Source organism: Aotus nancymaae, unplaced genomic scaffold, assembly GCF_030222135.1.
Source record: "Aotus nancymaae isolate 86718 unplaced genomic scaffold, 86718_ANA_hifiasm-v0.15.2.pri h1tg000028l, whole genome shotgun sequence".
NCBI classification, from domain to species: domain Eukaryota; kingdom Metazoa; phylum Chordata; class Mammalia; order Primates; family Aotidae; genus Aotus; species Aotus nancymaae.
In genome coordinates, this window is record NW_026988441.1 from 32,290,062 (window position 1) to 32,313,715 (window position 23,654).

The 23,654-nt window shown below is 54.3% G+C and overlaps 4 protein-coding genes across 6 annotated transcripts; 1 reads left to right on the forward strand and 3 right to left on the reverse strand.

Moving 5' to 3' along the window:
• Window positions 1–1,175: 1,175 nt before the first annotated feature.
• RNASEH2A (ribonuclease H2 subunit A) lies at window positions 1,176–7,098 on the reverse strand. 3 transcript variants are annotated; one of them, XM_064381783.1, is made up of 9 exons: window positions 6,894–7,096; window positions 6,615–6,686; window positions 6,374–6,500; window positions 6,183–6,270; window positions 3,181–3,318; window positions 2,985–3,072; window positions 2,774–2,866; window positions 2,430–2,542; window positions 1,512–1,624 (listed from the first exon to the last, which is right to left on the reverse strand). In XM_064381783.1, the coding sequence occupies exons 1-8, from the start codon at window positions 7,018–7,020 to the stop codon at window positions 2,442–2,444; spliced, it is 834 nt and encodes a 277-aa protein (XP_064237853.1). In that variant the 5' UTR covers window positions 7,021–7,096; the 3' UTR covers window positions 1,512–1,624; window positions 2,430–2,441. The 3 variants fall into 3 exon arrangements, with proteins under 3 accessions (XP_064237852.1, XP_064237853.1, XP_064237854.1); XM_064381782.1 differs by lacking the exons at window positions 2,430–2,542; window positions 2,774–2,866 and adding an exon at window positions 1,176–1,379 and having other exon boundaries at window positions 1,501–1,624; window positions 6,894–7,098; XM_064381784.1 differs by lacking the exon at window positions 2,774–2,866.
• Window positions 7,099–7,165: 67 nt separating this feature from the next.
• Window positions 7,166–11,549, reverse strand: THSD8 (thrombospondin type 1 domain containing 8). The gene is made up of 3 exons (XM_064381785.1): window positions 11,382–11,549; window positions 7,632–7,837; window positions 7,166–7,299 (listed from the first exon to the last, which is right to left on the reverse strand). The coding sequence occupies exons 1-2, from the start codon at window positions 11,527–11,529 to the stop codon at window positions 7,638–7,640; spliced, it is 348 nt and encodes a 115-aa protein (XP_064237855.1). The 5' UTR covers window positions 11,530–11,549; the 3' UTR covers window positions 7,166–7,299; window positions 7,632–7,637.
• Window positions 11,550–11,749: 200 nt separating this feature from the next.
• PRDX2 (peroxiredoxin 2) lies at window positions 11,750–16,341 on the forward strand. Its single transcript, XM_012435885.2, has 6 exons — window positions 11,750–11,859; window positions 12,329–12,440; window positions 12,530–12,683; window positions 13,277–13,399; window positions 13,579–13,709; window positions 15,995–16,341. The coding sequence occupies exons 2-6, from the start codon at window positions 12,338–12,340 to the stop codon at window positions 16,078–16,080; spliced, it is 597 nt and encodes a 198-aa protein (XP_012291308.1). The 5' UTR covers window positions 11,750–11,859; window positions 12,329–12,337; the 3' UTR covers window positions 16,081–16,341.
• A 3,966-nt stretch (window positions 16,342–20,307) lies between these two features.
• Window positions 20,308–22,136, reverse strand: JUNB (JunB proto-oncogene, AP-1 transcription factor subunit). The gene has a single exon (XM_012436173.2). It carries the CDS (start codon window positions 21,850–21,852, stop codon window positions 20,809–20,811), a length of 1,044 nt encoding a protein of 347 aa, XP_012291596.1. The 5' UTR covers window positions 21,853–22,136; the 3' UTR covers window positions 20,308–20,808.
• Between the last annotated feature and the right edge of the window lie 1,518 nt (window positions 22,137–23,654).

Sequence of the window (23,654 nt, forward strand, 5' to 3'; positions counted from 1 at the left end):
TATGAGCCCCTGCGCCCAGTCATATCATGTATTTTAAATATTAGATTAGTGGCGCATGCCTATAATCCCAGCTACTCAGGAGGTTGAGGCAGGAGAATTGCCTGAACCCAAGAGGCGGAGGTTGCAGTGAGCCGAGATCGCGCCATTGCACTCCAGCCTGGGTAACAAGAGCGAAACTCCGTCTCAAAAAAATAAATAAATAAAAATAAATAAATAAATAAATAAATATTAGATTAAATCAGCCAGGTGTGGTGGCTCACACATTGAGAGGCCAACATGGGCAGATCACTTGAGCGCAGGACTTCAAGACCAGCTTGGGCAACGTGGTGAAACTTCATCTCGACAAAAAATACAAAAATTAGTTGGCCATCATGGCATGTGCCTGCAATCTCAGCTACTCAAGAGGCTGAGGTGGCAGAATTGCTTGAACCCAGGAGGCGGAGGTTGCAGTTGAGGTGAGATCGAACCACTGCACTTCAGACAGGGTGACACAGCAAGACTGTCTCAAAAAAAAATTTTTTTTTTAAGTAAAAATAAAAAAAGGAAGGGCATGGTAGCTCATGCCTGTAATCTCAGCAGTTTGGGAGGTCAAGGCAGGAGAACTGCCTGAGGTCAGGAGTTTGAGACCAGTTTCGCCAACATGGTGAAACCCCGTCTCTACTAAAAATACAAAAAATTAGCCGATGTGGTGGTATGTGCCTACAATCCCAGCTACTAGGAAGGCTGAGGCAGAGGAATTGCTTGAACCAGGGAGGTGGAGGTTGCAGTGAGCCAAGATCACACCACTGCACTCTAGCCTGGGTGACAGAGCGAGATTCCATCTCAAAAAAAACAAAAACAAAAACAAAAAGTAGCTGGTTGTGATGGCACACACCAGTAATCCCAGCTACTTGAAAACCTGAGGCAGGAGAATCACTTGAACGTGAAAGGCGGAGGCTGCAGTGAGCCAAGATTGCGCCACTCTATTGTAGCCTGGGGGACAGAGCGAGACTCCATCTCTCAAAAAATAAATAAATGAATAATATTAAATAAATAAAATTAAAAATTAAAAAAAAATCAAACCAAATCAAATCAATCAACCAACACTCATTCCAATTAGGTTTCAAAAAGCAGCAGCTGCCGGCTGCAGAGCACACTCCCACCTCGCTCTGCCCCAAAAGTACATCTCCTACGTGTAGTTTTCCTTTAACAACTTTAATGTCTGGGTCAGGGAGACAGGTAGAGCGAAGAGAGGCAGCTGCTAGAGGCTGGTTGCTGACTCCAGGCCGCGCTCCAGGAAATACCGGTGGGAAGCACGGGGACAGGCTCGGGACCCTTCACTGAGGAAGTAGGATGTGATCTTCCCAAGTCCCTCCTGATCCTCGGGTGCCGAGTCCTCCCTGTGGGAGAGAGGTGATGACAGTGACCACGTCCAGGGAGAGCAGCGCTCCCAGGCAGGGCTGAACCCTGGCCTCCCTCCTTCCTTCCCTATAACACCCCCCAGACACCCATGATACCCACCATATAACATCTTTCGCCTCTTTCTCCAGGATGGTCTGGGCCGTGCGCCAGCTGAACCGGACAAACTGGGGGAAGCCGAACACAGGCTCCACGTGCTCCTTCAACCACACTTTTGTCTTGGGATCTGGGGTAGGGTGGGCAACGGTGACAGTCCAAGTTGCACCATAACATCCAAGCTCCTTGCCACTCTTTTCTTTTTTTCTGAGGCAGAGTCTCACTCTGTCACCCAGGCTGCTCACCACAACCTCCACTTCCCAGGTTCAAGAGATTCTCCTACCTTAGCCTTCTGAGTAGCTGGGACTACAGGCGTGTGTCACCACGTCCAGCTAATTTTGTAATTTTAGTAGAGACAGAGCTTTACCATGTTGGTGAGGCTGATCTCGAACTCCTGATCTCAAGTGATCCACCTGCCTTGGCCTCCCTAAGCGCTGGGATTACAGCCACTGTGCCTGGCCAAAATTATTTTTTTGACACAGGGTCTAACCTTGTCACCCAGGCTGGAGTGCAGTGGCATAATCATAGCTCACTGCAGCCTCAAACTCCTGGGCTCAAGGAACCCACCCACCTTAGCCTCCTGAGGAGCTGGGAGTACAGGTGGGCACCACTATAACCGGCTACGTTAAAAAAAATTTTTTTTTTTTTTTTTAAAGATGGGGTTTCACCATGATGGCCAGGCTGGTCTTGAACTCCTGACCTCAGGTGATCCACCCACCTCAGCCTCCCAAAGTGCTAGGATTACAGGTGTGAGCCACTGTGCCCAGCCTTTAAAAAAATTTTATAGAGATAGGGGTCTCGCCCTGTTGCCCAGCCTGGTCTTGAACTCATGGACTCAAGAGGTTATCCTACCTCAGCTTCCCCAAGTGCTGGGATTACAGGCATGAGCCACCACGCCTGTTCTCCTTCCCCTTAACAAAGGGACAGATGCCTACCTGGGGTCTCAGTCAGTCATTGGAGCTCCAGAGAGACAGCAAAGTGGGAATCAGGGAAGACAGCAGGAATCCAGTAGCCTGGAATCCAGCTCCATCACTCACTGGCTGTGTGGCTGTGAACAAATGGCAGCACGGTCTAGAAGTTGGCCTCTTCCACCATAGAGTGAGGTGACCAGAACAATTTAGAAAACCTCCAGCCAGGCACAGCAGTTCACACCTGTAATCCTAACTATCTGGAAGTCCAAGACAGGAGGATTACTTAAACCCAATTCAAGACCAGCCTGGGCAACATAGGGAGACCACATCTTTTAAATAAAAAAAAAAAAAGGGTTGGTGGCTCACACCTGCAATCCCAGCACTCTGGGAGACCAAGATGGGAGGACTGCCTGACTCCAGAAGTTCAAGACCAGTTTGGGCAATGGGACAAGACCCCACCTCTATAAAAACAAAGAATAAACAAAATAAAATGATAAATGAAAGGAAAAAAAGAAAACCTCAGAAGCGTGCTCAGCCCAGGCCATGTCAACATTAGTACCACGGTCACAGTCTGCTCACCATTGGGGTAGCCTGAGCCATAATCAGTATCCAAGTCCTGCAGTTTTTCCACGAACTGCCAGTTCTTCACGGCCTGGTCCCGGGCCACCTGTGGGCAGGACAGGCACCTGGAATCTCCCTCTTCCCCCGTGGTAGCCATGCCTGATCCCTATACAGGGGGATGGTGGAAGCTGGCAGTGGCTAGTAGGGTACTGACCTTGGCACAGATGCTGGCAGCACTGACCACAGGGTAGAGGGCATCTGCTTTGGCCTTGACTGTCACCTCAATCCCAGGAAAACTTTGCTGTAGCCGCTTCTGGTATGTCTCTGGCATGCCTACGGTGTCCACAAATACCTGCCATGGCAACAGAAACATATTAATTGAACACAACATCTGAAAAAAAACAACTGTACCAGTGCTCTAGCCTCAAAGCCCTGGCATCTTCCTGCCGCCCAGAAAACTCTTCACACAGCTCACCCCCAGGCTGGACCTATCAAGGATTTCAACTAAACATCTCCTCCCAGGCCAGGCAAAGTGGTTCACGCCTGTGGTCTCATCACTTTGGGAGGCTGAGGCGGGAGGATCGCTTGAGCCTGGAAGTTTGAGACCAGACTGGGTAACACAGTGAGACCCCATCTTTACAAAAACATAAAATAAATACAATAAAATAAAACAAAGAAAAAAAATCCCAGCACTTTGGGAGGCTGAGGCAGGAGGATCACCTGAGGTCAGGAGTTCGAGACTAACCTGACCAACATGAAGAAACCCTGTCTCTACTAAAAATACAAAATTAGCCGGGCGTGGTGGCACGTGCCTGTAATCCCAGCTACTCAGGAGGCTGCAGCAGTGCCACTGCACTCCAGCCTGGGCAACAAAAGCAAAACTCCAACTCAAAGAAAGATAAATAGGCTGGGCGCAGTGGCTCACACCTGTAATCCCAGCACTTTGGGAGGCTGAGGTGGATAGATCACGAGGTCAGACGTTCAAGACCAGCCTGGCCAACACAGTGCCTTGGATGCAATCATAAGGATTTGGAAAACAGTTGCTGGGCTGGCTTCTGGGTGAGGACCATAGAGTAGTCGCTAGTGTGGGTGGGGTCATCCAGTTGTCAGAAATGCAAAAGTCTGAAAAGGCACCTCAAAAGGCCAATCTATAGGGCCAGGCATCATGGCTTACGCCTGTAATCTCAGCACTTTGGGAGGCCAAGGCAGGAGGATCACCTGAGGTCAGGAGTTGGAGACCAGCCTGACCAACATGAAGAAACTCCATCTCTACTAAAAATACAAAATTAGCCAGGAGTGGTGGTGCATGCCTGTAATTCCAGCTACTCGGGAGGCTAAGGCAGGAGAATGGCTTGAACTCAGGAGGTAGAAGTGCAGTCAGCTGAGATAGCACCATTGCACTCCAGCCTGGGAAATGACAGCAAAACGAAACTCCATCTCAAAAAAGGAAAAAATAATCACCTCCTAAAGAGGCTTTCTCTGATCACACTGCATCTACTCTACACTTATTTAGCACCTACTGCATGCCAGATGCCATTCTAGGAACCAAGGAGGTGGCAGCAAACACACTAGAAAAAAACCGGCAGGGTGTGTTGGCACATGCCCATAATCCTAACACTTTAGGGGGCCAAAGCAGGAAGATCGCTTGAGGGTAGGTGTTCGAGACCAACCTGGACAACATATGGAGACCCTGTTTCTATGAAAAATAAAAAATTAGCTAGGCGCAGTAGTGAATAAAGGCTTGAAGGAGGTGAGGAAGTGAATCCGTGCAAAGATCTGGGGAAAGAGGGCTCTAGGTGTGAGAACAGAAAGTACAAAGTCCCTGAGTGGGGACCAGGTTCATCATGCTGGAGCCATGTATGGGGGCTTATGGCTACAGCAGAGAAGTGAGGGTCCCGGAGCTGCTGAGGGAAATTGCTGTCTCCACAGCGGTACTGTTTTCAGAAACCATCTTAATTTTTTTTTTCTTAACCAGCTGACCACCTTTCTGCTCAGGCTAAGCCCTGAACCCCCATGGGCAGGGCCCTTGTCTGTCTACCCCAGTTACTGCATGGTCAGCTCTGCATTTGGGCCTGGTCCTCAGGCCCCTCCTCAGCAAGGCCTACTTTGCTCTAATTCCTTTCTTTCTTCTTTTTGTAGAGATGGGGTCTTGCTATGTTGCCCAGGCTGTTCTGGAACTCCTGGCCTCAACAGATTTGCTCACCTCAGCTTCCCAAAGTGCTGGGATTACAGGTGTGAGCCACCACACTCAGCATACAATTCCTACCTTGAGGTTATTTTGCCTTGTTATTCTCTCAAAACTGGTCTGTTCTTTCCCTGAGAGCACTCAAGGCAATGCTGATTTATGTTTTTCTCTGGTAATTTAATGTAATTCTCCCCCATTGTGTATTTTCCTGATTTAATTTCCACTGATAGGAAACTTAAATGTTGAGATGTGCATTTCAAAAAGACTACCTTCTGTTGCTGTATGGGGAACAGACTACAGGGGATAGGAGGGTGGGGGACGAGAGATGAAGCTCAGCAGGTGTCCAGGGAGTAGGAGGTGTCCTGGGCTGGGACAGAGAGAGTTGGCAGGTAGACACATGTGGAGACTGAGCCTTTAGGATGAGGGAGAGATTAAATGGAGATGGGACTAGGGGCTACACTGTGGTCCTGAGTGAGCCACGCATTTAGGGCAAGAACAGGAGCATGAAATCAACAGTAGCAATGAATATGCCTGAGGCACTCCAGATGTATCTGATGCCCAATCTGCCTATTGCAGGTTTTTGCCACATTTTTATTTTTTTATTTTTTAAATTTTTATTTTGCGCTCTGTTGACCAGGCTGGAGTGCAATGGCTCGATTTCCGATTCCCGGGTTCAAGTGATTCTCCCACCTCAGCCTCCCCAGTAGGTGGGATTACAGGCACCCGAAACCATCCCGAGCTAATTTTTTGTATTTTCGTAGAAACGGAGTTTCACCATGCTGGTCAGGTTGGTCTCGAACTCCTGACCACAGGTGATCCACCTGCCTCAGCCTCCCAAAGTGCTGCGATTACAGGCATGAGCCCCTACACCCGGCCTCCATTTTTACTTTTGAGTTGGGGGTCTTCCTCTGTCACCCAGGATGGAGTGCTGTGCTGTGGCATGATCATAGCTTACTGCAGCCCTGAACTCCTGTTTTGTCCCCATTTTATCCTGAGGTGACCAAATGGAGACAACTCAACAGTTAGCTCACCTGAGTGACGTTCACGCCCTGGTCCAATGCATACTGTATAAGCCCAGTGGCTGTATCATGGGACAGGGAGTTCAGATTGTATTTGACCCTGTGGTGGGGGACAGAGCCCAGTTAACCTCATTCTAGGAACAAAGCCCAGCCAGCCCATGCTGGCTGCCCCTCTCCCACAGCCCCTCCCGGGGACCCCTCACCGCCCAAGCATGCTGGTAGAGATGAGGTTTGGAGACAGCACGTCCAGCGCCCAACCCACAAAGTCTCCGTCCTCCTGAATTTTCGCAAAAAGCCTTTCCCGCTCACTCTCCGATAGGGTCTTTGAGTCTGGGAAAGAAAAGGGGAACAGCTGTCTCTCCCAGTTCCTGCCCTCCCCTCCAGTTTTCACGTGCCCCTACACATACCCAGGAATCCCTTCCCAGACGCACAGTCCGGGCTCACCTGCCACTTGCAGGGCCTCCAGATCTGCCAGGCGGGACAGGGGACAATAACAGATTGCGTAGACCATGGGGCCTGGGGAGGAAGGGTGTCAAATTTCTGGGAGCCAGGGTCCAATCACTGAACCCGTGAACGTTGCCATCCATCCCTGTTCTATCATCACTTCTTTGGGAGCTATCACCACTACTACCACGTCCCCTCCCCAGGTGCGGTACAATCCCGACTCCCGTTTCCTGCATCCCGCAAACCACGCCCCTCCCCTCCCTGGCCCTAGGGGCGCACCCAGCACCGGGCCCCGGCCCGCCTCATCGACGCCCAGAACGCAAGGCTCCTTGCGGCACACCGCAGGCACAGGGGAACTCAGGCGACAGCGCCCCGTATTGTCTCTCTCTAGCTCGCTGAGATTCATGCCGCCTCAGCCGCCGCCACCAGCTGCAAGAATCAAGGATCTCCGCGCGCGTTTTCCGCGGGCCTCGCGGCGGCGCCTATTTCCGGCCAATCCGCGCACAGAACACGCCCCTGACGCTCTGGCCGCCGTGGACGCTTACGCAGCCGACGCCGACGTCCCTGCTGCGCGCCCTCCTGGGAATTGTAGTTCTGAAGGGTTATGGCCGAACGCTTTAAGTGTGGCGAATTCGTTGGACTGGGTCGCTTTGCAAGCTCTGCTTCACGGTCTCTGGGGCGCCGCCTGCATTAGCCGGTGGGAAGAGAGGGAAATAAAAGGGAAACTGAGGCGCAGCTTGGAAGACCCAGACAAATGAGGAACTAGAGGGTCAGGTATCACTCCACTCCCAGGACACGGGTCCCCGCATGACTGGGGATGATCACTGAATCCCAACCTGGATTCCGCGAGTGCGGTCCCTTTTTCTGCACACATTCTAAGTCCCCTGTACCAGGTAGCCCCCTTCCCCAAACTCGCCTCATACCCGCCCCGCATCGCAAGGCCTCCCTCCCCAACCACCCTGGGTCCCGCGGCTTAGGCTTTGCCCCGGCCCTGCCGCCCGTGGGCCCCTCTCTCACCTGGGCTCAGAGCCTCCAGTCACAGTCGAAGGGTTTGCAGGATGGACAATCTCGTTGCCGGCAGGGTCGTATCTGGATCAGGTTCTCCGGGTTCATGAAAACCGGGCCCGGCGTTGTGCCTAGCACCTCGCGGCTGCGCTCCTGCTTGCCCTGGTCGCAGAGACACCGCCAATTTCCCCACGGGCCAAGGATCGAGTCCTCGACTTCTAGAGATAGAAAGTAAAGCTAAAGACCCATGTAGAGGGGGCCTATTCCCAATCCCCTCTCCCAGAGTGGGAGAAAGATAAAAGATACTAACAAATAAAAGAAGCGCATATCCAGTAGATTCTGCCTCTATGCCAGGCACCCCAACACAGATTATCTGATGCAATTTTTTTTTTTCGAGACAGGATCTTGCTCTGTCGCCCAGGCTGGAACACAGTGGTCCAGTCATAGCCCACTGCAGCCTCAACCTCTTGGGCTTAAGCTATCCCCCTACCTCAGCCTCCCAAGTAGCTGGGACTACATGCCACCATGCCAGGCAAATTTTTTGTATTTTTTGCAGAGATGGGGTTTCACTGTGTTGCCCAGGCTGGTCTGGAACCCCTGGGCTCAAGTGATCCTCCCACCTCAGCCTCCCAAAGTGCTGGGATTACAGGTGTGAGCCAGCTACCATGCCCACACTTAATCTTTCCATGAGTCTCAGGTGGGGAAACCAAGACCCAGAGACAGGAAACCAACCTTCCAAGCTCATACATGGGGTAAGTGGTCCAGAGGAGCTACAGCCTGATGCTTCCAAGCTGTGCCAGCCTGGCCAGTGGTGAGTGTGCTAAAACATCCTTGGGACAGCCGGGAGCGGTGGCTCATGCCTGTAATCCCGGCACTTCCAGAGGCCGAGGTGGGTGGATCATGAGGTCAGGAATTCAAGAGCAGTCTGGCCAACACAGTGAAATGCTGTCTCTACTAAATACACAAAAAATTAGCTGGGTGTAGTCATGGGTGCCTGTAATCCCAGCTACTTGGGAGACTGAGGCAGGAGAATTGTGTGAACCCAGGAGGCAGAGGTTGCAGTTGCAGTGAGCCGAGATCTCACCATTGCACTCTAGCCCAGGCAACAGCATGAGACTTCATCTGGAAAAAAAAAAAAAAAAAAAAAAACACACACACACACACAAAATCCTTGATGCATGCCTTCTGAAGCTGACTTCTGTCTTCAGGGGTGTGACCAAGGCCCTACCTAGTAGGCATTATGCCACCTGACCAGCAGGACTGTCAAGTGATAATGGCATAACTGACATGAGGGTAATTAAAGCTCCTGCCACTCTGTTAGCATATACAAACCAATTTATTATGATCAGGTTTTGTTTTGTTTTGTTTTTTGAGACAGGATCTTGCTCTGTTACCCAGGTTGGAATGCAGGGGCATATTCATGGCTCACTGCAGCCTCAAATTCCTTGGCGAAAATGGTTGTCCTATATCAGCCTCTTGAGTTGCTGGGACTACAGGTGCATGCCACCATGCTAGGCTAACTTTTTTTTTTTTTTTTTTGAGACAGAGTTTCGCTCTCGTTACCCAGGCTGGAATGCAATGGTGTGATCTTGGCTCACCGCAACCTTCGCCTCCTGGGTTCAGGCAATTCTCCTGCCTCAGCCTCCTGAGTAGCTGGGATCACAGGCACGTGCCACCATGCCCAGCTAATTTTTTGTATTTTTAGTAGAGACAGGGTTTCGCCATGTTGACGAGGATGGTCTCGATCTCTTGACCTCTTGATCCGCCCGCCTCGGCCTCCCAAAGTGCTGGGATTACAGGCGTGAGTCACTGCGCCTGGCCCTTTTTTTTTTTTTTTTTTTAAGAGACAGGGTCTCTCCATGTTGCCCAGGCTGGTCTTGAACTCCTGGGCTCAAGCAGTCCTCCCACCTTGGACTCCCAAAGTGCTGGGACTACCAGCCTGGGCCATCAAGTCAGGCTAATTTTTAAAAAATATTTTTTGGGCCAGTCACGGTAGCTCACGCCTGTAATCCCAGAACTTTGGGAGGCCGAGGCGGGTGGATCACAAGGTCAGGAGTTCAAGACCAGCCTGGCCAAGATGTTGAAACCCCGTCTCTACTAAAAATACAAAAATTAGCTGGGCACAGTGGCACGTGCCTGTAATCCCAGCTACTCAGGAGGTTAAGGCAAGAGAATTGCTTGAACCTGGGAGGCGGAGGTTGCAGTGAGCCGAGATCGCACCATTGCACTCCAGCCTGGGTGACAGAGTGAGACTCTGTCTCAAAAAAATATATGTGTGTGTGTGTGTGTGTGTGTATATATATATATATTTGTAGGAGAGGGGCAGAACACACACACACACACACACACACACACACACATATTTTGTAGAGATGGAGTCTGGTCTGGTCTCCAAGACCAAGGGATCCTGTCACTTCAGCCTCCCAACATGCTAGGATTACAAGCATGAGCTACTGCGTCGGCCACTATGATCACTTTAAAGGGCTCTTTACTGAATGTGCCCCTTTCTCCCATGAGACAGATCTTATCCCAACTCCAATCTTTTTTTTTTTTTCTTTTTTCTTTTTGAGACGGAGTTTTGCTCTCGTTACCCAGGCTGGAGTGCAATGGCGCGATCTCGGCTCACCGCAACCTCCGCTTCCTGGGTTCAGGCAATTCTCCTGCCTCAGCCTCCTGAGTAGCTGGGATTACAGGCACGCACCACCATGCCCAGCTAATTTTTTGTATTTTACTTTTTTTTAGTAGAGACGGGGTTTCACCATGTTGACCAGGATGGTCTCGATTTCTTGACCTTGTGATCCACCCGCCTCGGCCTCCTAAAGTGCTGGGATTACAGGCGTGAGCCACCGCACCCGGCCCCCAACTCCAATCTTATCCCAACTCACCGCTCAGAAAGGTCTGACACCTCCTACTCTCTCACACCCATGTTTGCCACACCTCACCGACTTCTTTCCATTTTTCCTTCAAGCCTTTTCTTTTTCTCTTTTTATTTATTTATATATTTTTTGAGACGATGTTTTTTGCTCTTATTGCCCAGGTTAGAGTGCATTGGCATGATCTCGGCTGACCGCAACCTCCGCCTCCAGGGTTCAAGTAATTCTCCTGCCTCAGCCTCTGGAGTAGCTGGGATTACAGGCATGTGTCACCATGCTCGGCTAATTTTGTATTTTTAGTAGAGATGGGGCTTCTACTAAAAAAACAACATGCCTGTTGGTCAGGCTGGTCTCGAACTCCCGACCTCAGGTGATCCTCCCGACTCGGCCTCCCAAAGTGCTGGGATTACAGGCATGAGCCACTGCGCCCGGCCCTCCTTCAGGCCTTTTCACCTTGGCACTTGCTATTTCCTCTTCCTTGGATACTCTTTCCCCAAATCTTTCCATTTGAGGCTTTTGCTTGTCGTTGTCGCTGCACTGGTCACCTGTCTTCTGAAACCGGGCCCTCTCTGACTTCCCAAGCTTGCCCACCCCATTCTTTCTCTGTCTCTGCCCTTCCTGGCACCTATCCTAGGGTTTATGGATGTGTGGCTTCAGTATAATGCCCACGCCCCCTCTTCCCCTGTGAGCTGCTTTAAAGCAGTATCTATTTCAATGTATCGAAGAGTAAACTGAGCCTCAGAAAAAAGTAACCAGCCCAAAGGGACGCCTCCAGTGCGGAGCTGGGTGGAGATTTGCAGTCCGCGGAGGAAGGTTCCTTTGCAGCCAGCTGGAGAAGTAGGGCAACGAGGAGTCTTTGGGCATCGTCATCCCCGCCGCCTGCGGTTACCCTTTAGATGCTGCAGCCTCAGCTGCTCCCAGGTGTCGCCTTCGCCCTGCTGGCCGAAGTACTGATAGTCCTGGTAGACCTGCGCAGGAGTCTCCAGCAGCAGAAGTAGCAGAGGCGGCAGCAGTAGCGCCGCCGGGGTCCGGTCCATGCCGGATTCCAACGGCCCCCAGCGCGCTCCCAGGCTGAGTCAAGCGCAGAGTCCGCGGCTGCCGCATTACCCCCGCGGGCTGGTGCAGTGGTCCCGACCGAAGGCAACGCGTCTCCCCCCGCCGCCCGCAGGCGCATGGACCGGGCCACACGCTCCCCCGCACCTATGGGATCAGTGGGCCCGACCGCTCCGCTCGTCCGCTCCCTCCCCCGCGCCTTGCACGTCTTGGTTCGGGCCGGGCATAAAAGGCTTCGCGGCCCAGGGCTCACTTGGCGCTGAGAACGCGGGTCCACGCGTGATCATCCGTGTGGCTAGCCTTTGCCCACGCAGGTATGGACACCCAGAGTGCACCTGGCAGGGGGACCCCCTTCAAGCCGCTTTGGCCTGATCCTGACCTCAGTGCTGGCCGCCTTTGTTTTCCATCCCCCGTTGTGGCCTCCTTTGTCCTTGCGGGGGAAACCGAGGCCACGGCCTTGCAGCGCAGGCCGGATCGCCCGGCTCCCCACCCCCTGCTCGTGGGGGCCTCACTGTCTCCTTCTGGACTGGGGGCTTGCGACACCAAGCTCCAGCCAACTCGCTATTGGGGTGCCGGTGGCAGTGGCTGGGTCACTCGTGCTCTGGTCAGGAGGGCGGGTCTCCGGCAGCCTCCGGACCGCGTAGACCCCGTACCCGGGAGGGTGAGGGTTAGTGCTGTCGCCTCCGCCGTGCTGACTCAGTCACGGGGCCTAGCACGCAGCGCGACCTTGGCGAGGGAGGACAAAGGGTCTTCCCGGGCGCACTGACACGGCGGGGGTCTCAGCTTTCAGTCATGGCCTCGGGTAACGCGCGCATCGGAAAGCCTGCCCCTGACTTCAAGGCCACAGCCGTGGTGGATGGCGCCTTCAAAGAGGTGAAGCTATCGGACTACAAAGGTGAGCGCGACCCGGAGGGGGCCCAGGGAGGGACGGGGCTGTGCTTGAGAGAGGCTGGGCCCTAACTCCTCTTTGTCCCTCCTCCCCAGGGAAGTACGTGGTCCTCTTTTTCTACCCACTGGACTTCACTTTTGTGTGCCCCACGGAGATCATCGCGTTCAGCAACCGTGCCGAGGATTTCCGCAAGCTGGGCTGTGAAGTGCTGGGCGTCTCGGTGGACTCTCAGTTCACCCACCTAGCTTGGTATGAGCATGGGCCAAAGAGAGAGGCTGTAGCTAAGCTCACACCCTCGGGTCCGAGCCGCGTGGCTTCGTGGCCATTGCTCAACCTCTGGAACCTGCATTTCCCCATCTTGAAAATAATGGAAATATTGCCACCCAAGTCTTTAAGGATGATGACAGTCATTAGCATTTGGCAACTAGTTGCTTGGCATATAGAGTTGCAGGTGCTTTATCTACTTAGTTCCCAGGAGGGAGGCTGTGCTGCCCTATTTCATGAAGAAGGAAACTCCAGTTCACCTAGGGGAAGGGCTGTTCCCCAGGACAAAGTTAGAGGAGGAGGGGAACTCTTAACACCTGCTCTCTGCTGGCTGATGCTGCAAGTTAGAAGCACATGTGAAGCCACTTAGCTGGAGCTTTGCCTCTCAAGCTTAGTTTTCCCAGCTGTGGGCATACAGTCCTTGCACACAACCCAGGGTGGGGTGGGTGGGGCTCCCAGCGGCCTACTCTAAAGCCCCTTATCTCTGGCCTCCAGTGCTTATCACATTGGGCCAACAGGGTGAGGACCCTGCTGCGCCAGACATCCTGAAGCCCCAACTCTGTCTCTCCTCCTCCCAGGATCAACACCCCCCGGAAGGAGGGAGGCTTGGGCCCCCTGAACATCCCCCTGCTTGCTGATGTGACCAGACGCTTGTCTGAGGATTATGGCGTGCTGAAAACAGATGAGGGCATTGCCTACAGGTACTGTCAGATCCTCAGCCCGGCACAGTGAGCCCCCATTCCCATGATGCTGGGACCACTCGGGTGCAATGTATTCTCTGCCCCCAGCCCTGTGGTTGGCAGCGGGTAGTTGGTAGTCCCTTCCTTGTCTCTGGCAGTGGGAGCTCCCAGCTCCTCACTGGAAACTCTGATGTCTTCAGGGGTCTCTTTGTCATCGATGGCAAGGGTGTCCTTCGCCAGATCACTGTTAATGATTTGCCTGTGGGACGCTCCGTGGATGAGGCTCTTCGATTGGTCCAGGCCTTCCAGTACACGGACGAGCATGGGGAAGGTGAGTGGACACACACATTCATACATGTGTGCACACATGACACATGGGTACATACTCAGTGCCTCTGTCACTCATGCAAACATTCACTGCCTGTCCTCTTACCTGTGCAGATGGGTGTTAGCGCCCCACAGAAGATTCAGCTCAGGGCTTTGCCTGCAGGATGTCTCTACTGTGGTAGGAGGGATGCCCCTGACATTCAACCAAGGTGAACAAACGGGTCGGGCATATTGGCATGGTGGCTCATGCCTGTGATCCCAGGACTTTAGGAGGCTCTGGTGGGTGAATCACCTGACGTCAGGAGTTTGAGACCAGCCTGATCAACATGGTGAAACTAAAAATACAAAAAATTAGCTGGGCGTGGTGATGGGCGACTGTAATCCCAGCTATTCAGGAGGCTAAGGCAGGAGAATGGCTTGAACCTGGGAGGCAGAGGTTGCAATGAGCCAAGACCGTCCCATTGCATTCCAGCCTGGGTGACAGAGTGAGACAGAGAGAGAGAGAAAGATACCCCAGTACAAGACTGGGGAGCTGGGAGGTAATAGATCTATTAGGTTGGGAGGCTGAGGCAGGAGGATCTCTTGAGCCCAAAGAATTCGAGACCAGCCTGGGCAACATAGTTGGACCCCATCTCTACAAAAAGTTTTTAAAAGTTAGCCTGGCTTGGGAAGCATGTCTACAGTCCCAGCTACCCAGGAAGCTGAGGAGGGAGGATTGCTTGAGCCTGGGAAGTTAAGGCTGCAGTGAGCTATGAATGCACCACTGCACTCTAACCTAGGTGACAGAGCAAGATCCTGTCTTAAAAAAAAATGTAGAGGTGGAGCAGAGGGGCAAAAATGGGATTAAAGGGGCCAAAAAGATAGCCAGATGCTGAGTCCCATGCCTGTAGTTCCAGGGACTCTGGAGAAGCAGGAGATTGCTTAAACCCAGGAGTTCAAGTCCAGCTTAGGCAATGTAGCAATAACCCATCTCTTAAAACAAAAAAGAAGAAAAAAAGAGACCGGGCTTGGTGGCTCATGCCTGTAATCCTAGCACTTTGGGAGACCTAGGCAGGCGGATCGCCTGAGGTCAGGAGTTCAAGACCAGGCTGACCAACATAGAGAATCCTTGTCTCTACTAAAATACAAAATTAGCCGATGTGGTGGCGGGAGCCTGCAATCCGGGCTACTTGGGAGGCTAAGGCAGGAGTATTGCTTGAACCCGAGAGACGGAGATTGCGGTGAGCCAAGGTTGCACTATTGCACTCCAGCATGGGCAACAAGAAGCAAAACTCCAACCAAAAAAAAAAAAAATAAGAAGAAGAAAAAGGAAAAGAAAAGAAAAAGGACAGGTGGGTGGCAAAAATAAACTGAAGAATTAGAGCAGGAAAAACACCAACTAGAAAATAGTAAACTTGGCCAGGCGCAGTGGCTAATGCCTGTAATCCCAGCACTTTGGGAGGCCGAGGTGGGTGGATCACCTGAGGTCAGGAGTTCGAGATCCGCCTGACCAATATGGTGAAACCCCATCTCCACTAAAAATACAAAAAAAAATTAGCAGGTCATGGTGGTGGGCACCTGTAGTCCCAGCTACTGGGGAAGCAGAGGTTGCAGTGCTTCCAGCCTGCACTGCACTCCAGCCTGGGTGACAGAGCGGGACTCCATCTCAAAAAAATAAAAGAAGGGCCAGGCGCAATGGCTCACACCTGTAATCCCAGCACTTTGGGAGGCCGAGGCAGGTGGATCACCTGAGGTCAGAAGTTTGAGACCAGCCTGGCCAACATGGTGAAACCCCATCTCCAAAAAAAAAAGAAAAAGAAAAGAAAATACTGGGGCCAGGTGCAGTAACTCCTGCCTATAATCCCAGCACTTTGGTAGGCTGAGGTGGGCAGATCATGAGGTCAGGAGATCGAGACCATCCTGGACTACGTGGTGAAACCCTGTCTCTACTAAAAATACAAAAATTAGCCAGACGTGGTGGTGCACACATGTAATCCCAGCTACTTGGGAGCCTGGGGCACAAGTATCACTTGAACCCAGGAGGCGGAGGTTGCAATGAACCAAGATGATGCCACTGCACTCCAGTCTGGGCAACAGAGCAAGACTCTGTCTGTCTCAAAAAAAAAAAAAAGAAAAGAAAAGAAAAGAAAATACTGAACTGGGCTTGGAGGGCTTCTCTTAATATGCACGTTCCTGGCCCTGGACCACTTACTTCCATCCAGCATTTGCTTCTGCAACACAGGCTCTTGCTTTGCTTCACCTTCAACCTGGGGCTGTAGCCTTCATGTGCATCCTTGTGTCTTCCCACAGTTTGTCCCGCTGGCTGGAAGCCTGGCAGTGACACGATTAAGCCCAACGTGGATGACAGCAAGGAATATTTCTCCAAACACAATTAGGCTGGCCAACGGATAGTGAACTCGCACCCCTACCTAGGTGCCTGTGCTGGGTGCCCACCTGTGCCCCCACCTGGGTGCCCTGTGCTGACCCAGGAAAGGCCAGACCTGCCCCTCCAAACTCCACAGTCTGGAACCCTGGAGGGCTAGGTCCAGGCCTTCTCATGCCTCCACCTGGGAGCTGAATAGTGACGCCCTCCCCCGAGCCTACCTAGCCGCACACAGGCCTAGAGGTGACCAATAAAGTATTAGGGACAGGTGTGAGTCTGTGTTGGTGTGCTCTGACCTTTTCTCCTCCCCTCAACCCCCATCCCTTCTCCAGGCTCTGGCTTGGGAAACGGACCCTGTAGTTGCGCATCATTGCCACGCGGTGGCGGTATTATCACATACTCAGTGCCTGCTCTCTCCTCCCTTGCGCGCAAGGCGGTTTCCGAGGGGTAGGGAACGCTGTTTGTCCCTTGCAAATCCCAGGATGCCCTACATCCAGAAATCTGGCCTTGCAAGGCAGCGCCCATATCTTGTCAACAGTCAGCCTGGATTCAAATGCCGATTAAGAGCTGTGGTCGCCTCTGGATCTCTTCAGCAGTAAAATGGGACTGCAAACCCAGATCACCATACGCGTGGTACAAGTTAAAGATGTTATGTGAAGCTCAGGGCCCAGGCCCCTGTGTGGGGCCCAGTTCCTAGTTCCTAAGACGCTTTCTCGAGCTGGAAGGAACCCAGCCCGGCCTAGTCTTATGGAGAAGAGGGTGGGTACCTAGTCTCAAGAGCGGAACCAAGATTGAGAGCCTGAGCTATGTGCAGAGTCCCTGCTGTGAGCTCTGCCCCACTCCACCCTGGAAAGGTTGCCTCTCTGCCCCTGGGGTGGGAGGGGGGCAGTTAGGCTACGAGGCAGGTATTAGTAACGAGGCAGGGATCCCAGAGGTGCAGTTTAATATTTGTGCGTTCAGGCAAATAGTTCTGCTACTCTATGCCCTAATTTCCTTCTACAGAACAGGACTAATATGCTCATTTAATCCACAGATCCACTATTAATGCTGGTACCTTGCCTAATACCCTCTCAGGTTCACTTATTTCCCTTGGAATTGACACTCCTCCTCCCCAAGGCCCCTGCTCAGTCTCCCTTGACAGCTGCCCTTTTCACTCTATTCCAGACACGCTGGTTTCCTGATGTTCTTTCACAGGCTGACCTGGCTACAGGAATTTTGCCATGTAAGAGCTGCTCCCAGCTGGGTGCGGTGGCTCACGCCTGTAATCCCAACACTTTGGGAGGCCGAGGCAGGTGGACCACTGGCCAACGTGGTGAAACCCTGTCTCTACTAAAAATTAAAAAATTAAGGGTGGGCATAGTGGCTCATGCCTGCAGTCCCAGCACTTTGGGAGACTGAGGCAGCTGGATCACAAAGTCAAGAGATTGAAACCATCCTGGCCAACATGGTGAAATCCCATCTCTACTAAAAATACAAAAATTAACTAGGTACAGTGGCTCATGCCTGGAATCCCAGTGCTTTGGAAGGCCAAGGCGGGAGGATTGCTTGACCCAGGAGTTTGAGATGAGCTTGGGCAACATAGCAGACCCCATCTCTACAAAAGTAAACAAAATTAGCCAGGCCTAATGGTGTGTGCCAGTAGTTCTAGCTAGTTGGGAGGTTGAAGTGGGAGGATCTCTTGAGCACAGAAGGTCTAGGCTGCAGTTAGCTAGGCAGGCAGATCACCTGAGGTCAGGAGATCAAGACCAGCCTGGCCAACACAGTGAAACCCGTCTCTACTAAAGATACAAAAATTAGCTCGGCGTGGTGATACACTGCTGTAGACCCAGCTACTTGGGAGGCTGAGGCAGGAGACTTGCTTGAACCTGGGGGGTGGAGGTTGCAATAAACAGATTGTGTCACTGCACTCCAGCCTGGGAGACAGAGGGAGACTCCATCTAAAAAAAAAAAAAAAAAAAAGGCTGGGCACAGTGGCTCATGCCTGTAATCTGAAGCAGTTTGGGAGGCTGAGGCGGGTGGATCACGAAGTCAGGAGTTCAAGACAAGCCTGGCCAAGATGGTGAAACCCGTTTCTACTAAAAATACAAAATGTAGCCAGGTCCAGTGGCAGGTGCCTGTAATCCCAGCTACTTAGGAGGCTGAAGCAGGAGGCTTGAACCTGGGGGTCAGAGGTTGCAGTGAGCTGAGATAGTGCCACTGCACTCCAGCCTGGGTGACAGAGTGAGACTTTGAATAAAAAATATATATATATATTCCTTCTGATGCTGTTGTTACCCAGGATTTTCTCAGGGCACCACTTCTTCAAATCTGTTAAAAAGTAACAGCCAGGTGCAGTGGCTCATGCCTATAATCCCAGCACTTTGGGAGGCCAAGAGGGGCAGATCACCCGAGGTCAGGAGTTCAAGACCACTCTGACCAACATGGTGAAATGCTGTCTCTACTAAAGATATAAAAATTAGCCAGGCGTGGTGGCAGGCACCAATAATCCTAGCTACTCTGGAGGCTGACACAGGAGAATCGCTTGAACCCCACTGGGAGAGGTTGCAGTGAGCTGAGATCCCACCACTGTGCTCCCATGTGGGCAACAGTGCAAGACTCCATCTCAAAAAAAAGTCACTGAGCCGGGTGCGGTGGCTCACATCTGTAATCCTCACTTTGGGAGGCTGAGGTGGGTGGATCACCTGAGGTCAGGAGTTCAAGACCAGCCTGGCCATCATGGTGAAACCCCATCTTTAAAAAAAAAAAAGTCACTGCAAGACAAATGTGGTGCCTTACACCTGGAATCCCAGTGCTTTCGAAGGCCAAGGTGGGAGGATTGCTTGACCCAGGAGGAGTTCAAGACCAGCCTGAGCAACATAGCAGACCCCATCTCTACAAAAATAAACAAAATTAGCCAGGCCTAATGGTGTGCACCTGTAATTCTAGCTAGTAGGGAGGTTGAAGTGGGAGTATCGTTTGAGCACGGAAGGTCTAGGCCACAGTTAGCTATGATTGCACCACCGCACTGCAGTCTGGGCGACAGGGCAAGACCCATCTCTAAAATACAAAAAAGAAAAGTGGCCTCATTAAAGGTCCATGTTCCCACTCCATTCTGCAAAGCAACTTGACTCCCCGCTCCACCACTGCCACCTTGACCTGTTTTTTTTTTTTTTTTTTTCTCTTCCTAGCACTTAACACCACCTCCGAAGAACTATGTTTCCTTGTTTGTTTATTGTCTTGTCTGGAGTGGTCCAGGCTGTGTCTCCAGGGTGTAGTTGTTCTAGGCATTATATAAATGAATTGATGAAGTGTCTGTTCCACGCACCCTACTGCCTGTCTGGTTCTCTACCTGTTTTTCTCCACTGCTCTGGGGGCTTCCAGCTCCGAAGCCGGCCAGATTCCCTCCAGGCATGCCAGCAGCACCCGCACCCCCACCCCCACCCCTAAGTGTCCCAGCTGCGCGGGAGGGAGCCCAGCGCGAGGGCGGTGACGGCGCCCAGCGGCCCGAGCAGCCGCCCCGGCAGGACCAGACCTGGCAGTCGCCCCGCTCCTGGCCTGGCACCCGGGAGGGGAAACTGGCAGGCGGGCGCCGCCCTTCCTGGCGGGGGTGGGAGTAGAGGGGACGGCGTCGGCAAAGCAGCCGAGGCAGCAACAACCCTCCGCCCCGGTCAGGTCAGACGGAGGGGGCGTGGGCGCGGCGGGGCCCAGGCGCCAGTGTCTTGAGAGTGGCACAAGGGTGGCTCCCGGGGCCCAGGAGCGCTGCCCGCCCACCGCGGCCGCTCTGGACCCAGGCCTGGGGCTTTCCGTGCCCGGGCAGCCGCCTGCCCGGGAAAATCCCGGCCCCCTTCCCGGCGCCGCGGCCCTGCCCGGCAGAGCGGGGGAGGGGATTCCCGGAATCTGCCCAGAGACCGCGGTCGCGTCACTGGGCAGAATCGGTCCTTGTTTGGGCAGCGCTTCCGCTGCGTCAGCGGGGAAAGCCCCGGCGCGCGCGGCTGGGCGGGGCCGCGTCTGCGCGTCTCGCGCAGAGCGCCCTGCCTTCAGCTACTGGGCTCCCGGATCGTGGCCCGCGCCCCAACCATCCAACCCTGGAGATAAGGGGGCGCGTGTAGGGTGGGACTCCCGGGCGGGCCACAAGATGCCTGCGCAGAGCCGAAGAGGGGGACACATACAGGACCGAACCACTTACAGCACTAAGCTGGGGCAAACCATTGCTTTTTTTTTTCCCTCCGCCCTCCCAGCTTGGAAAAAAAGACAACAGAAATTAATAAAGAACCAATTTTTTTTTTTTACTTAAATAGATTCAATAAAAAGAACACACACACACACAAACACAAACACGTCTTAAAATAAACTCTTTAGAGACTAAGTGCGTGTTTCTTTTCCACAGTACGGTGCAGAGAGGGGAGGGCAGGGGGCGGGGGTCCCCTTCCCAATGTCCCCATGGGCTTGAGTACCGGGCGACGGGGCCAGCTCCGCCGCGATCGCCCCCTTCTCCCCTCCCTGTTAAATACACAAATATATTATATTCAATATGAATCGAGTCTGTTTCCAGCAGAAAAAAACATACAAAAAAAAGTGGAACGGAGGGCTTGTAAACGTCGAGGTGGAAGGACTGGGCACAGGGCGGGAGGGCCGGAGTCCAGTGTGGTTAGTGGCGCCCCCAGGTCCCAGGGTAGGTGCCCACCGCCTGCCCCCTGGACCCCAGTGGGAGGCGTGCGCCCAGCCGTCCAGCGAGGGGGTGTCCGTAACGGGGCAGGGGCGTTCAGAAGGCGTGTCCCTTGACCCCAAGCAGCAGCTGACAGCCGTTGCTGACGTGGGTCATGACCTTTTGTTTGAGCTGGGCCACCTGCTCCCGGAGGAGGCCGGCGGTACTCGACAGCCCCGCGTTCTCGGCCTTGAGCGTCTTCACCTTGTCCTCCAGGCGCGCGATGCGCTCCAGCTTCCGCTTCCGGCACTTGGTGGCCGCCAGCCGGTTCCGCAGCCGCTTGCGCTCCACTTTGATGCGCTCTTGGTCTTCCATGTTGATGGGGGACACCGGCGGCGTGGCGTCTCGGCTGCGCGCCTCCGGCACGGTCTGCGGTTCCTCCTTGAAAGTGGAGGCGCCGCGGCCCAAGCCCAGCTGCGCCGGGTGGCCACCGGCGAAGGGCGGCGCGTGTGGGAGGTAGCTGATGGTGGCCGTCGGGTACGAGCTGCCAGTCCCGACGGCAGCCCCGGCGCCTCCCGAGGACGCAGAGGCTGGGGAGTAGCTGCTGAGGTTGGTGTAAACGGGAGGTGGCTCCGGGCCGGCGTAGACGCCCCCAGGCCCAGCCGGGGGCCCCCCGCTAGCGCCCAGGGACACGTTGGGAGGTGTCACGTGGTTCATCTTGTGCAGGTCGTCCAGGGCTTTGACAAAGCCGTCGGCGAAGCCCTCCTGCTCCTCGGTGACACCGCCCCCTGCGCCCCCCGCGCCCCCACCGCTGCCACCCCCGCGGGGGTAAAAGTACTGTCCTGGGGGTGTAGGCGTCGTCGTGATCACGCCGTTACTGTTGGGGACGATCAGGCGTTCCAGCTCCGAAGAGGCGAGCTTGAGAGACGCGCCGGTGTCCGAGCCCTGACCAGAAAAGTAGCTGCCGCCACCGCCGCCCTCTGGGCCGGATCCCCGAGCCCCAGGCGCCTTGAGACTCCGGTAGGGGTCGGCCAGGTTGAGCGCCAGGCCCGGTTTCAGGAGTTTGTAGTCGTGTATAGAGAGGCCACCGGGGGCTCGGCCGTATCCCGCAGGAGTGTACGAGTCGTCGTGGTAGAAGGGCTGTTCCATTTTAGTGCACATCCGGGCGGCCCAGGCGGTCGGGGGAGGGTCCCTGCGGGGCCGCCCCGGGCCTCGCTGCAGCGAGCGCCGCGCTCTCCGCTGCGGTGGCCGGACTGGGTACCTGGTCGCGCGTTCTCGGGGGCTGGCGCGGGCGGGGAGCAGTCAGCCGGAAGCTGTACGCAAAAGCTGTCAGGCTTCCCGAGCCCCCCTCACCCTCTTCGCCGCGCTAGCTTTCCTGGAGTCGTTTCCCCCAGCTCCCAGCTCCCTGCAGGCTCCGAAGCTGGCCCGGCCGCTCTCAAGGTCCCAGCCGCTCAGCCTGAGCCACACGCCTTTATACAGAAGGTAGTCAGCCACGGAAGTGCGCTCTGATTGGCCGTCGCTGGAGCCGGGCCCCCGCGCCCCCCTCTTCGAGCGTGGGGAAGGGGAGGAGGCGGCTCGCGTCACTGTCAGGAAGCGCGTGTCCTTGTAAACAGCGGCCACGGGCCCGGTGGCTCGGCGGGGCTGCAGGGGGAGGGGCTCAAAGGACCCCAGGGAATGCGTGGAAGGAGGTGCTGAGGGGCCCGGACACTTGAGTGAGGGGTTTCAGGGAGGAGGATGATTTCCCTCGAGTCCACTGGGACAAATACCAGGACCTGGTACGGAGCAAATGGGGTGGAGATCCCAGGGTATGCGAAGAAACTCCTGATGTACCCAGAGTACGAGAGGGGTGGAAGGACTGACAATTCGTTGGCAGACCCCAAAAAGCAGGAATGAGGGTTACGCACGGTAAATCGGGAGGGGTAAGGAGACACCTGACACAGGAATTGACTGGGGGTCTCATGCACAGAGGGATGGAGTACTGGAATTTTCACAGGATGGAGGAGGGGAGAGATCAAAAGGGGACAGTGGTGGGGCTGCATGACCCATTAAATTGCAAGAAATGAGTAGGGGTCCCGAAGCCCATGGGAGGATCTGAGAGCTCCCCATAAGTGGGAAAGAGGAATTAGGAGAAATCTAGATATGCAGAAAGCGAGTAAGGGTCCTGCTGTACACTGAGGCAGGTAAAATGTGCGGGGTAGAAGATGGAGACATGTCTAGCAGAGATTGGGGACCACTGGAGTTATCTGTGAAGCCCGGATGAAGGAGAGATAGAAGGATCCGGATCCATCTTCGGAGCAGAGAAGAGAGTAAGAGGGTACTCAGTTGACGTGAGGAGGGGGCTTTGGGGTCCACGCACCCGGACTGCTGATCTTCCATGACTGGTGCTCCCCCTCGTGGGTGACCCCTTAGGCATCTGTATTCCCTGTCCCCAATCCTAAAACTCTCCCCTATTGACCCTGGGCTTTGCCCGACACCGTGTCGGCGCCTGGACCCAGCCCGACGGCTGGGGCGCGGTCGCCCAACCCCACTCCCTTCCTTAGAAACAGGCTGGGGAAAGAGCGCCGAGGCAGGAAGTGTGGCAACAGCCCCGGGGGAAGGAGCCCGGCCCTGTCTCCGTCACTCGGATCCTACGGGACCTTGCGCCCCGCCCTGGGTCCCGCCGCATCCTGCGCCTCGGAAGAGGAACCTGGGCGTGCGAGCCCCCGCGGAGGCCCTGGTGCTTGGAGCCGGCCCAGCCGCAGAAGCCTCCAGCTACCATCCTCTCCCCCAAGGCAATGGTTCCGCCCGCGGCGCCTGCTGGGGACCGCGGAGGCAGGCGGCCTGGGGACTGTTCCATTGGACCGACAGCGGGGGACGCAGCCCAAGAGCTGGGCCTGGTCGCCATGGCAACAGGCGGGAGTCCGCCGGCAAGACTCAGGGCCGGGTGGCCCCCGGAGTCTCTCCCTGCCGCCCATATTAGGGCA